Source organism: Trichosurus vulpecula, chromosome 1 (assembly GCF_011100635.1).
Source record: "Trichosurus vulpecula isolate mTriVul1 chromosome 1, mTriVul1.pri, whole genome shotgun sequence".
Taxonomy (NCBI): domain Eukaryota; kingdom Metazoa; phylum Chordata; class Mammalia; order Diprotodontia; family Phalangeridae; genus Trichosurus; species Trichosurus vulpecula.
The window spans coordinates 273,043,386-273,054,124 of NC_050573.1; the positions used below are offsets into that span (position 1 = coordinate 273,043,386).

The 10,739-nt window shown below is 39.6% G+C and overlaps 1 protein-coding gene across 2 annotated transcripts in view; it reads left to right on the forward strand.

The window, feature by feature from the left end:
- Positions 1-10,483, forward strand: part of LOC118842548 (syndecan binding protein) — a 41,060-nt gene extending 30,577 nt beyond the window's left edge. For both annotated transcript variants that reach the window (XM_036750015.1, XM_036750012.1), the window contains exons 6-9: positions 523-698; positions 7,240-7,411; positions 8,063-8,154; positions 9,783-10,483. In XM_036750015.1, coding sequence (XP_036605910.1) covers positions 523-698; positions 7,240-7,411; positions 8,063-8,154; positions 9,783-9,837 — 495 coding nt within the window. In that variant the 3' untranslated portion in view covers positions 9,838-10,483. The remainder of the gene's footprint in view (positions 1-522; positions 699-7,239; positions 7,412-8,062; positions 8,155-9,782) is intronic.
- The last annotated feature ends 256 nt before the right edge of the window (positions 10,484-10,739 follow it).

Genomic DNA, 10,739 nt, shown 5'->3' on the forward strand with positions numbered 1-10,739 from the left:
GGTAAGAAAGAATGGATTACATTCTCTGGGCAAGAACTGGGAAAGAGACTTTAGTTCATTTTTGAATCCTTTATAACCCTAATCTTACTTGATTAGGTATATTTCGAGAAGTCGGGAGATGACTAGCTACATACCTCAGATGTAGGAGGCTAAGCCCTAAATTGCAAAGGAAATTGCCAAATTCAAGTTGAATTTTTTTTTTTCCTTTTCAGATAAAGAAAATGAACACACAAATTGTTAATACCTGTTTGGTCTGCAAAATACAACCTTTCAGCCTCATAAAAATTTGAATTTATATTCTCTTCCCCCTAGTTGGGATCTATAGATAGAAGTTCAGAGCATGATCAAGTCATGTTTTGAGGACGAGTCTTATGACCTAGTTCTCAGAATTCTACTTGCTGGTTTTGTATCCTTCAGTTACTTACAAGTTGTTTTTTTTTCTTTTCTGAGAATAATTTGCCATGTTGCTTAATAATTGTTTATAAAGTATTTCTAGCATTTCTTTCTTTTTCATGCATTTAGGGTGTATTTGTTCAGCTAGTCCAGGCCAATTCTCCAGCGTCTCTGGTTGGTCTGAGATTTGGGGACCAAGTTCTTCAAATTAATGGTGAAAATTGTGCAGGGTGGAGCTCTGATAAAGCACATAAAGTTCTCAAACAGGCTTTTGGAGAGAAGATTACCATGACTATTCGGGACAGGTAAGAGAGTAGAAATCATAAGTTAGAAATCTATATTTAAATGCTAAATCCTTTCCCTTATCCCTTCAGGATTTTGTGAGCGTGACTTCCTTTCAACAATTAATGTCATTGTCGGCTCTAGACAGTTTAGTGAATTTCTTTGCAGGATTTCCTACAAGTTTTTCATTTCATGTTGCTTTTTCTCTTAGTGGTATTGTTCTGCTAAGTCTGTGCTGCTACTAAATAAAAAAATGGCAGGTGGAACAAAATCCGTTTTCAGTCTGTGACATATAGCAATTTTGTACAATGTAATAAGGAAGGAAGGGGAGGGAGAAGGAAGAGATGAGTATTTAGCGCCAGGGACTGTGCTGAGTGCTTGCGTCAGTTACCACATTGGATTCTCACAACAGTCCTGTGAGGCAGGTGTTGGTATTGCGCCCATTTAACAGCTGAGGATACTGAAGCAGAAGGAGATTTGCCCGGGTCACACAGCTCCTAAAGGTCTGAGGTCGGATTGGAACTTAGTGCCTCTTACAGTGCCATTCTACTTTGGACCTAGAGATGATTTAAAGATGTGACTGTAATAAAATTGTTAATAGGAACTAGTTGGAAGTTATGGTCATTCTGGATTTTTCTTTTTGAGAAGTAGAGTTTTTTACTGTGAGATATACATAACTCAGAACTGGATAACTTTTACTTGCAGGGGTCATTATGGAATCTGTTTTTAGTCAGCTAGTCAGTAGGCATTTATTAAGCACCTGCTGTGTGCCAGCCACTGTGCTAAACACTAGGGCTACAAAAAGAGGCAAAAGACAGTCCCAGCCCTCAAGGAACTTACAATCTAATGGGGGAAGACAACATGCAAACAAAAATATACAAGATAAATAGGAGATAATTAAAATAAAAGGCAATGGAATTGGGAGGAATTGGGGAAGGTTTCCTGTAGATGGTAGGATTTTAGCTGGGAATCGAAGTAAGCCAGGATGTAGAATAGAGGAGAGAGCATTCTAGGCTTGGGGGACAGCCAGTGAAAATGACCAGAACTGCAGATGGAAGAGTATGTGGAATTTGGGGAGTGGGAGGAGCGTGTAAGGTGTAAGAAAGTTGGAAAAGTGTGTGTGTTGGTTTGTGAATGGCTTTGAATGCCAAACAGAAGATTTTATATTTGATCCTTGAGGTGGTAGCCACTGGAGTTGGCAGGGGCCGGGAAGGGGGGGTATAGGGGAGAATGTGACATGTTTGGACCTGTCTTTTAGGAAAATCACTTTGGTTGGTGGCTTAATGGAAGATGGATGGAGTAGGGAAAAGCTTGTGGCAGGCACACCAACCAACAGGGTATTGTAATGAGGTGTGAGGTGGTAAGGGCCCATTCCAGGGTAGTGGCAATGTCAGAGAGAAGGGGATGTATTTGAGAGATGCTGCAAAGATAAAATCAACAAGTCTTGGCAACAGATTGGATATGGGAGAGGAAGGATGAGAGACAGTGAGGAGTCAGGGTTAACACACCTAGGTTGTGAGCCTAGTGACAGGGAGGACAGTGACGCCTTTACAGTAATAGGGAAGTTTGGAAAGAGGGGAGGGTTTGGTGTGAAATATAATGAGGCTAATTCTGGACATGTTGAGTTGAAGTTGCCTATAGGACATCCAGTTCAAGATAGCTGAAAAGCAGCTGGAGATGCGAGATGGGAGGGCAGCAGAGGGGTTGGAGCAGGATAGTACATTTGAGACTCAACAGCATCGAGATGGTGATTGAATCCTTGGTAGCTGATGAGATGACCAATACAAATAGTAGAGAGGGAGAAGAGGAGAGCCCAGGACAGAACCCTGAGAGACACCTACACTTGGTGTGATCTGGAAGAGGAAAGATCCAGCAGAAACAGAAGGAGCAGTCAGGATGAGAACCAGGAGAGGGTGATGTCCCAAAAACCTAGAGAGAAGAGTATCAGGGAGGAGAAAGTGATCAGTAGAGTCAAAAGGCTTCAGAGAGGTTGAGGAGAATGAGGACTGAGAAAAGGTCATTGGATTTGACAGCTAAGAGATCATCAGGAATTTTGGAGAGAGCACTTTGTGTGGAATAATAAGATAAGCCAGCTTGTAAGAAGTTAAGAAGAGAGTGAGAGGAAAGAAAGTGGAGGCACCGTAGACAACCTTTTTGAGGAGTTTAGGTGCAAAGGACAGAAGAGAAGTAGGAGGATAGTTAACAGGGATGGAAGGATCAAGTGATGGGGTTTTTTTGGATGGGAGAGACATGGGCATGTTTGTCAATGGTAGGAAATAAGCCAATAGAGAGGGAGAGATTGAAAATAAGTAAAAGAGTGGGGATGATGGAGGGGCAGTTTGTGGGAGGAGTTGGAATGGAATGGAGTCTCTTGAACAAGAAGAGAGATTAGCCTTGGTAAGGACTAAGGCCACTTTGTCATATGAAATAGGTGAAGGAGGAAACAGTAGCAGAAGACACTGAATGATAGGCGATAAGGAAGAGAGGAGAAGAGGGAATTCATAGTGAATGGCCTCAATTTTTTTTTCTGTAAAATATGAGGCAAGGTGCTCTGCTGAGAAGGCAGGGAGGGGGAGCCTTGGGAGGCTAGAGGAGGGATGAAAAGGTTTGGAAAGAGCTTCTGTGGAGAGTGAGAGGTTTAGTAGGATTGCTTAACAGCAGTGAGAGCCCAGTCGAGGTTGTATAACATCCAAGCAGAATGATTGTGTGATTTTTCTCTACGTTATTCAGCAGTACATGTGTAGGAGTGAAGGCAATGAATGAGGCTTGCCCTGGGTATACTCAATAGTATGTTAAGGGGGCAAGAGATTCAAGAGAGGAGGATAGTGTAGAATTGAATTTGTTCACCAAGGGTATGGGGAGAACAAGAGAAGAGAGTGGCCTAAGTGAGAACTGAGGGATCAAGGGATTGGAAGTAAAAGTGTGGGTGAAGAGTAGGGTGTTGGAAGGGAAGGCAGAGAGAGAGAAGTTTAGACTTATCTTGATGTTTATGTATGCTCTGACCCTTAGATTCAAAGTCTGTTACTCTATTGAACTTTAATAGTAATTCTTAACTGACATTAGATAATCCCTTATAATTTGTAAATTGCTTTTACATACATTATTTAATTTGAGCCTCACAACAACCCTGTTACATAAGGTATAGAAACATTATTGTTCATTGTATAGATGGGGAACCTAAGGCCCGGAAAGGTGTTGAGTGAGATTCCTGGCAGATGCAAATCCCTTTGCCTGTCCTAACCCAACTGAAACCCCACATACTAATGGTTTTTCTAGCTGAGAATCATAACTATCTCTCTGACAGTTTCTACTTCAGAGTAGTTTTAGTTTTTATTCTGCCTCCGGTGGCCTAAAGTTAGTTCCTCAAGTCTCAGATTCCACAGAATCAGAGAATTTAAGAGTTGGGGAAAGGGACCTCAGCAGCCAAGTGGCCCAACCCATCTGAAAGGAGTTTTGACATTTGGTTTAAATTTGCCTTTTGGCAACTTCTACCCATTTCTCATGATTCGAAGCTTTAGGGTCAGGCTCACCATGCTCAGTTCTTCTGACTGATTCTCATGACATGGACTCTCTGAGGCCCTTCATGATTTTTGCTTACCTCTTTATTTTCCAGCTTCTCAGCGCCCTTCTTAAACTGACATCACAAACTCTACATCTGTATAGATGAGAACTAATACAATGGGACTGTGGCTTCCCTGTTCCTGGAAGCTATACCTCCCTTATTACACTAAGGTCTTAATAGCTTTTTTTGGCTGCCATGTCACACTTACTGTTCTTGAAGTCCACAAAAAACCCCAGTTCTTTTTTTAGAACTGCTATCTAGCCATGGCCCCCCCTATCTTGTACTCTCTATAGGATGTAATGTAGTTTTCTTCATTCCTCTTGTTACTTATGTGCTTCTGATTTGTACCAAGAAAAGATTCAGGGCAGCTAGGTGGCACAGTGATTAGAGCACTGGCCCTGGAGTCAGGAGGACCTGAGTTCAAATTTGGCCTCAGACACTTGACACATTTACTAACCGTGTGACCTTGGACAAGTCAACTCCAATTGCCCTGCCTTCCCCCCTCCAAAAAAAAATGAGTTGCCTTTAGGGGCAGCTAGGTGGCACAGTGATTAGAGCACTGGCCCTGGAGTCAGGAGGACCTGAGTTCAAATTTGGCCTCAGACACATGACATACTAGCTGTGTGACCTTGGGCAAGTCACTTAACTCCAATTGCCTTGCCTTCCCCCCTGCAAAATAAAAAAAAAAAAAGAAAAGAAGAAATGATCCAGTTACAGGCTGTGGTGAAAGAGAGCCTTGGGTATGAGGTCATGTGACCTCAATTTGACTAGTGGCTTTACAACCTTAATCAGTAAATATTAATTAAGGATTTACTAGATGCCAGTGGGTGCTGGGGACACAAGATATACAATGAATGAAACAATACCCACTTAGAAGGAGCCTCCCTTCTAATTTGAGAGACTGTGGGGACAAAATTAATATAATAAGGATAAACACCAAGTGGTGTCAGGAGGGCACTCACTAGGAGTTTAGGGAATCAGGAAAGCCTTCCTGGAGAAGATGGTGCTTGTGCATCATCTTGAAGAGGATTATCTGAGCCGGAGGTGAGGAGGGAGTGTATTCCAGGCATCAGATTCATCTAGTGCAAAAAGACTACATGTATGTAAGGAACCAGAAGCCAGTTGGCTGGATTGCAGAATGCAGGATGAGTCTAGAAAGATAGGTTGAGGCTAAAAAAAAAAAGTTTATATTGTATTCTAGAGGCAATAGAAGCCATTGGAATTTACTGAGTAGGAGGGTGGTGTGTTATGCACTTCAGTAAAATCAGTGGCAGCAAGTGTATAGGATAGATTAAAATGGAGGAAGAATTTTGAGGCAGGGAGACCAAGTGGGAACGGTGATGCACTCTGGGTGATGCGTGATAAGGGCCTGAACTAAGCTGGTGGCTGTGTGATTAGAGGGAAGGATTAGATGAGAGAGTGATGTGAAGGTAGAAATAGCAAGCTTTGGCAGCTAACTGGAAACGTGGGATGAGAAAGTGAGGAGTGAAAGTGTGGGTAGTGCCCACATTACCAGCCTGGGAGTCTGGAAAAATGGTGGTGCCTTTGACGTAGAGAAGTTTAGAAGAGGGGTGGGTTCAGTTTGGGTTGTGTTGAGTTTGAGTCGTTTAACCTTTCTGAACTGCCATTTCCTAGGCCGCAGAATGAGGTGATTTATCTACTTGGTTTCCTGAGGCCCCTCCCAGCTCTAAATTCTGCAGCCATCATTTTGTGCTTCTTTTGTTTTATCTAAGGCAGGCTGGTGAATCCAGGCTGCATGTAAATTTTCCCAGATTTTAAATTAGTGATTTCTGAATTAATCTGATTGTGCTGTCACATAAATTTTCAGTCATATTTTAAATTATTTTTTAGTATCCCATTTATGTTTAACTTTGCTATGAGAGTTTTCGTTAGTCAGTGCCTGCACGTAGGGTTCAGATTCAGGTTTTCTGGCATTGAGTCCAGTGATCTTAAGCAGGCTGTGATATTAGGGCAACTTGTAAAAGATGCTCTGGGAACTGTCCCTCCCTAGAAGTCACTTGAATCGACATTTTAAACAACTGTTGCCTTTGGTGGGAGACCATATATCCCGAGATGTCTTTTCTGAGCAGATGAAGAGAAATGTTCACCCTTTACCTGCAGTGCTGGGCAGCTGCGATCTTTTTAAGGAAGGGCCTTCAAAAAGTAACAGAAGCTCGCTTGCCTTATTGCCGCCATTCTAGGTATATACCTTACTTTGCTGAGAGATTTTGTTGCTATAAAAACTTTTCTGAGGAGGTTGGAAGAGAGAAAGCATCCAGGACATTAAAGTTAACACTACTTTAAAATACTTTTGAGGAATAATTCTCATCTCCGCTTAAGAATTAGTTAGAAAGAATATAGAGGCAGCTAGCTGACACAGTAGATGCTGGGCTGGGAGTCAGGAATAGCTAAATTAAAATCCAGCTATAGACAACTTGGTAGCTGTGACCCTGGCCAAGTCCTTCGACTGCTGTCTGCCTGAGTTTCCTCAGCTGTGAAATGTGAATAGCATCTCCCTCCCAGGGTTGATGTAAGGATCAAATGAAATATTTGTAGAGTATTTAGCACAGTGCCTGGCACATAGTAGGCACTTAGTGTTTCCTTCCCCCTTTTTAAGTAGTAGCTACCCTCTAGTACTCATTTTTTCAAGAACTGCTAAAGTTCTAAATAGGATCACTTTATTAAAAGGGTCAGTACTTTTGTTCAGAGCATAGAATGGATTCTGAGGGAGAAAAGCTTATTGGCAAAGTACCTGCTTCTCTCAGATTTTCCCACCTTTAGTTTCAAAAATGCATTACAGTGGTGTGCTTTTTAAATGACTTTGTTAGAGCCAGCATTCTTAGTGAAACTGTGAAATGTAGCTGTTAAGTTGAACACATTTAGATATTAAAAGTTGATGGTTCATTTTAGATGGTAATTATTAGGCAGTGCTGTAGCCCAGAAATTTGTCTCAAGATTAAATATATACTAATAAGACTTTTCCCCTGAAAATGTTTTCCCAGACCATTTGAACGAACTATTACCATGCATAAGGATAGTACCAGACATGTTGGATTCATTTTTAAAAATGGAAAGATAACCTCTATAGTGAAAGACAGTTCTGCAGCAAGAAATGGTCTTCTTACTGAGCACAACATTTGTGAAATCAACGGTCAGAATGTAATTGGCCTGAAGGTAATGTGATATGCCTTTTCTTTACTAGTTTTTATTTTATAGATTTCAAAAAAATTTTATGTACTTCTGAATGAATAGCTGTTATTGGTTCTGGAGAACAGGCCAATGTAGTTTAGCTATCATATGTTTTTTGCTTTATTTTGGTCAGAAGCCCTGTATCAGGCAATTGGTTTTATAATTTTTACTTTTCATGTTAGATAGGAAATTTATATAAGCAATGATTGTTGAATGATTATTAACAGTGATAGTTAATTTTGAAAAGCTAATTTTAAATTTAGAAACTCTGAAGTTTCTAGTCTTCAGTGTATGCTAAAATGTCTAAATGCCTTAGAAGAGGGGCTTTGGTAATAATGATCTTAATAGTTTTGTCAAATGCAACCAAGTTGTGATCTTATTGTATAAGAATCAAATGCAAAGGATCAGATACTTTATAATCAAAATTAATTCAGTTTAACAAACATTATTAAGCACATACATGTAAGACCCTCTGCCAGATGCCGGGGAATGGTGATGAAAATTGACATTGGAGCCTCAGATTTTTAAGGGACATGTCATTCCCATGAAGAGAAGGAAGAGAACTTTGTAGCCAATTATGATTTCCATTCAGTGGATCCTCAATTCAATTTATTTCCTTTTGTGTTATTTTAATAGGACTCTCAAGTTGCAGACATACTTTCAACATCTGGGTCTGTAGTTACCATTACAATCATGCCTGCTTTCATCTTTGAACACATAATCAAAAGGCAAGTAGCGCATTCTTCAACTTTAAAATTTTCTTATAGTTCTTATAAATTAATTCAAGCAATATGTTATAATTTCATGCATTTTAAGGGTCAGAATTGATCCTAGCTTCTGTAGCTGTTAAAACCTCCCATTATTCTCTTTAAGAAATTATTGAAGATGGGGTTATCTGTATAAGAATTCTTTGTTCTTGTTGCCTTCCTTTCCCTCTTATGTGATCCTTCTCTTCATCCCAATCCCCCATTAGATAATGATAGCCTGTGGCCATATTATATATATATATGCCATTGATGAGCTAAGCAATTAAAAGCTAGATTTGGTTTGAGGTTTGCTGGGAGGGAATAAAATGCTAACTGGAGGAAAGAGCTGTCTTCCTTTTAGCCCTTGTGGACAATCAGGTAGAAAAAAAGGGGGGAGCAAAGGAAGATATTAAAAGGAGGCTTTGCTTATTTCTGCTGCTCCTGGGCAGTGTGACCTTTTGCTCATGTATCCTGGACTTACTTGGTGATAAAGAACATTGGCTCTAATGTATGGTGTAGATCCTTCACTTCTTGTGACTTTGAGGATAAGTGAAATGCTAGAAGAGCTGAACTCTACTCAAGAAATTGTGTTATAGGGCCATGGGAAGGGGTGGGGTGGTCAGTAGTGGGGAGAAACAAAGGGGAGATTATGTGGGATCGGAGCCCATTCAGCATCTAAGAATAGCTTCAAAGCATTGGTTGCCCTATTTTTCCCTGACAGTTCTGTCTTTGTAATTTGTAACTTAATTTTGGGATCACTTTTTATTTTAAAAAATGATAGTTATATCAGGAATATTAACAACTGCTTTTGAAGACAAGTTCTATGAAAAAAAATACTTTAGAAAAGTTTTACTAACTGCTGTATTGGCAGCAGTTTTACTGACTGTTGGCTGTTAATGGCCAAGATTGGATCTACTCCCCCATCCCCCCTTTTTACAATAGGTATGTACAAACAGCTTGGATCACTGAATCATTTAGGTCTTGTGGAAGAAAAAAACCTCTTATATTGTTTTTAGGACTATGTCAAGTAGGGTCACATTTTTATTGCATTTCTTAGAATTGCAAAGAAAAGTACTCAGGACTGGGCAAGGCAGCTACATGGTTCAATGGATTGAGTGCTGGGCCTGGAATTAGTTCAAATCGAGCCTCAGATACTTACTAGCTGTGGGACCCTGGTCAAGTCACTTAACATCTGATTGCCTTAATCCACTAGAGAAGGAAATGGCAAAACGAATCCAGTATCTTTGCCAAGAAAACCCCGGGGACAGTATTGGTGTGCTGTGGTCCACAGGGTCACACAGAGTCAGACATTAGTTCTGTTATGTGTCCAATGTTGCAGTGAAAGATAATCAAGGAAGTGAAACTCTTCAGCTGCTAACCAGACAGGCTTATTATGTAATGCCAAGGATATGAGAGACAAATATAAATTTCTTAACAAATCGTTCACTAATTCCACCGAAGGAAGCTTGACCAAAGCTTGAGGTTTTAATTTCTTAGCTTCTACAGTAAAGCTAGTCCTTACCTTGTGACTCAGTAGGTATTAGGAATTAAGTTAAAAGTCTTTTGGTGCTTTGAAATGTATATGTAATATATAAACATCACTCTTACAGGATGGCATCAAGTGTTATGAAAAACTTAATGGATCATGCTATCCCCGAAGTTTAAAATTCAAGCAGTTGTATCTTTCATATAATGGAAACTCCGTTGCACTTGGGCAGTTTACTCAGCATCTTCTGTATTAGACACATAAACCTTACTGGGAGCCAAGAAGCATATGCTGCATGAGAGCCTTTGTATTGTATCATGGCTGGGAATATTACTGTTTGACACAGTTTTGTGTTCAAGCTGTAAATTGTATTTGTAGCCTTATACTGGTTTTACAGATGTGAACCTTTCAAGAGTTTTGACTTTCATGGCATCAAGTTTCCGGTAGTTAAACTACTCTTTCTATAAGCCATTATGGTTAAGATAACTAATGCAGATTTTTAAAAATGTTATAATCAGGTACCTGTATTTTAGATATTCTAGAAAGTAATATTGTTCCTCTTACCTTTCTTCTGGTTGTAGTATTTTTAATGCTTCGCTATTGTATCTCTAGAATAACTTTGCTAGGTCCAATATTGTTTACAAAAATGCAATTAAGCAATCTTGGTTTCATTCCACATGAGCATTACGAAGGGCAAAATGTAGAATTGCACAAAATTGTGATGATCTTATCTTTAATAATGTATAACTAATGCTTCCATTGTCGCCTTAACTATGTTAAAGGAAAGTTCTGAAATAAAAATCAAATAAATTGATTAATTCTTAACATGCCTCATTTACTGTTTTAAAACCATTACATATCTGTATAGTAATGCTTAAGTCATTTAATTGTGAAACAGTATTTTATTGGGCTGTCCTAGGTGAATTAGTTCCTCCCTTTTATATACTTTTGCATTTGATATGCTTCGTCATTTGATGGTGTTATTGCAATGTAGTTAATCCTGGGTGACTAATTTCAGCTATAGAGGGCAATCCCAAATATTTTCAAATTTTACTGGTTTTTACTAAGAAGTAAATTGATT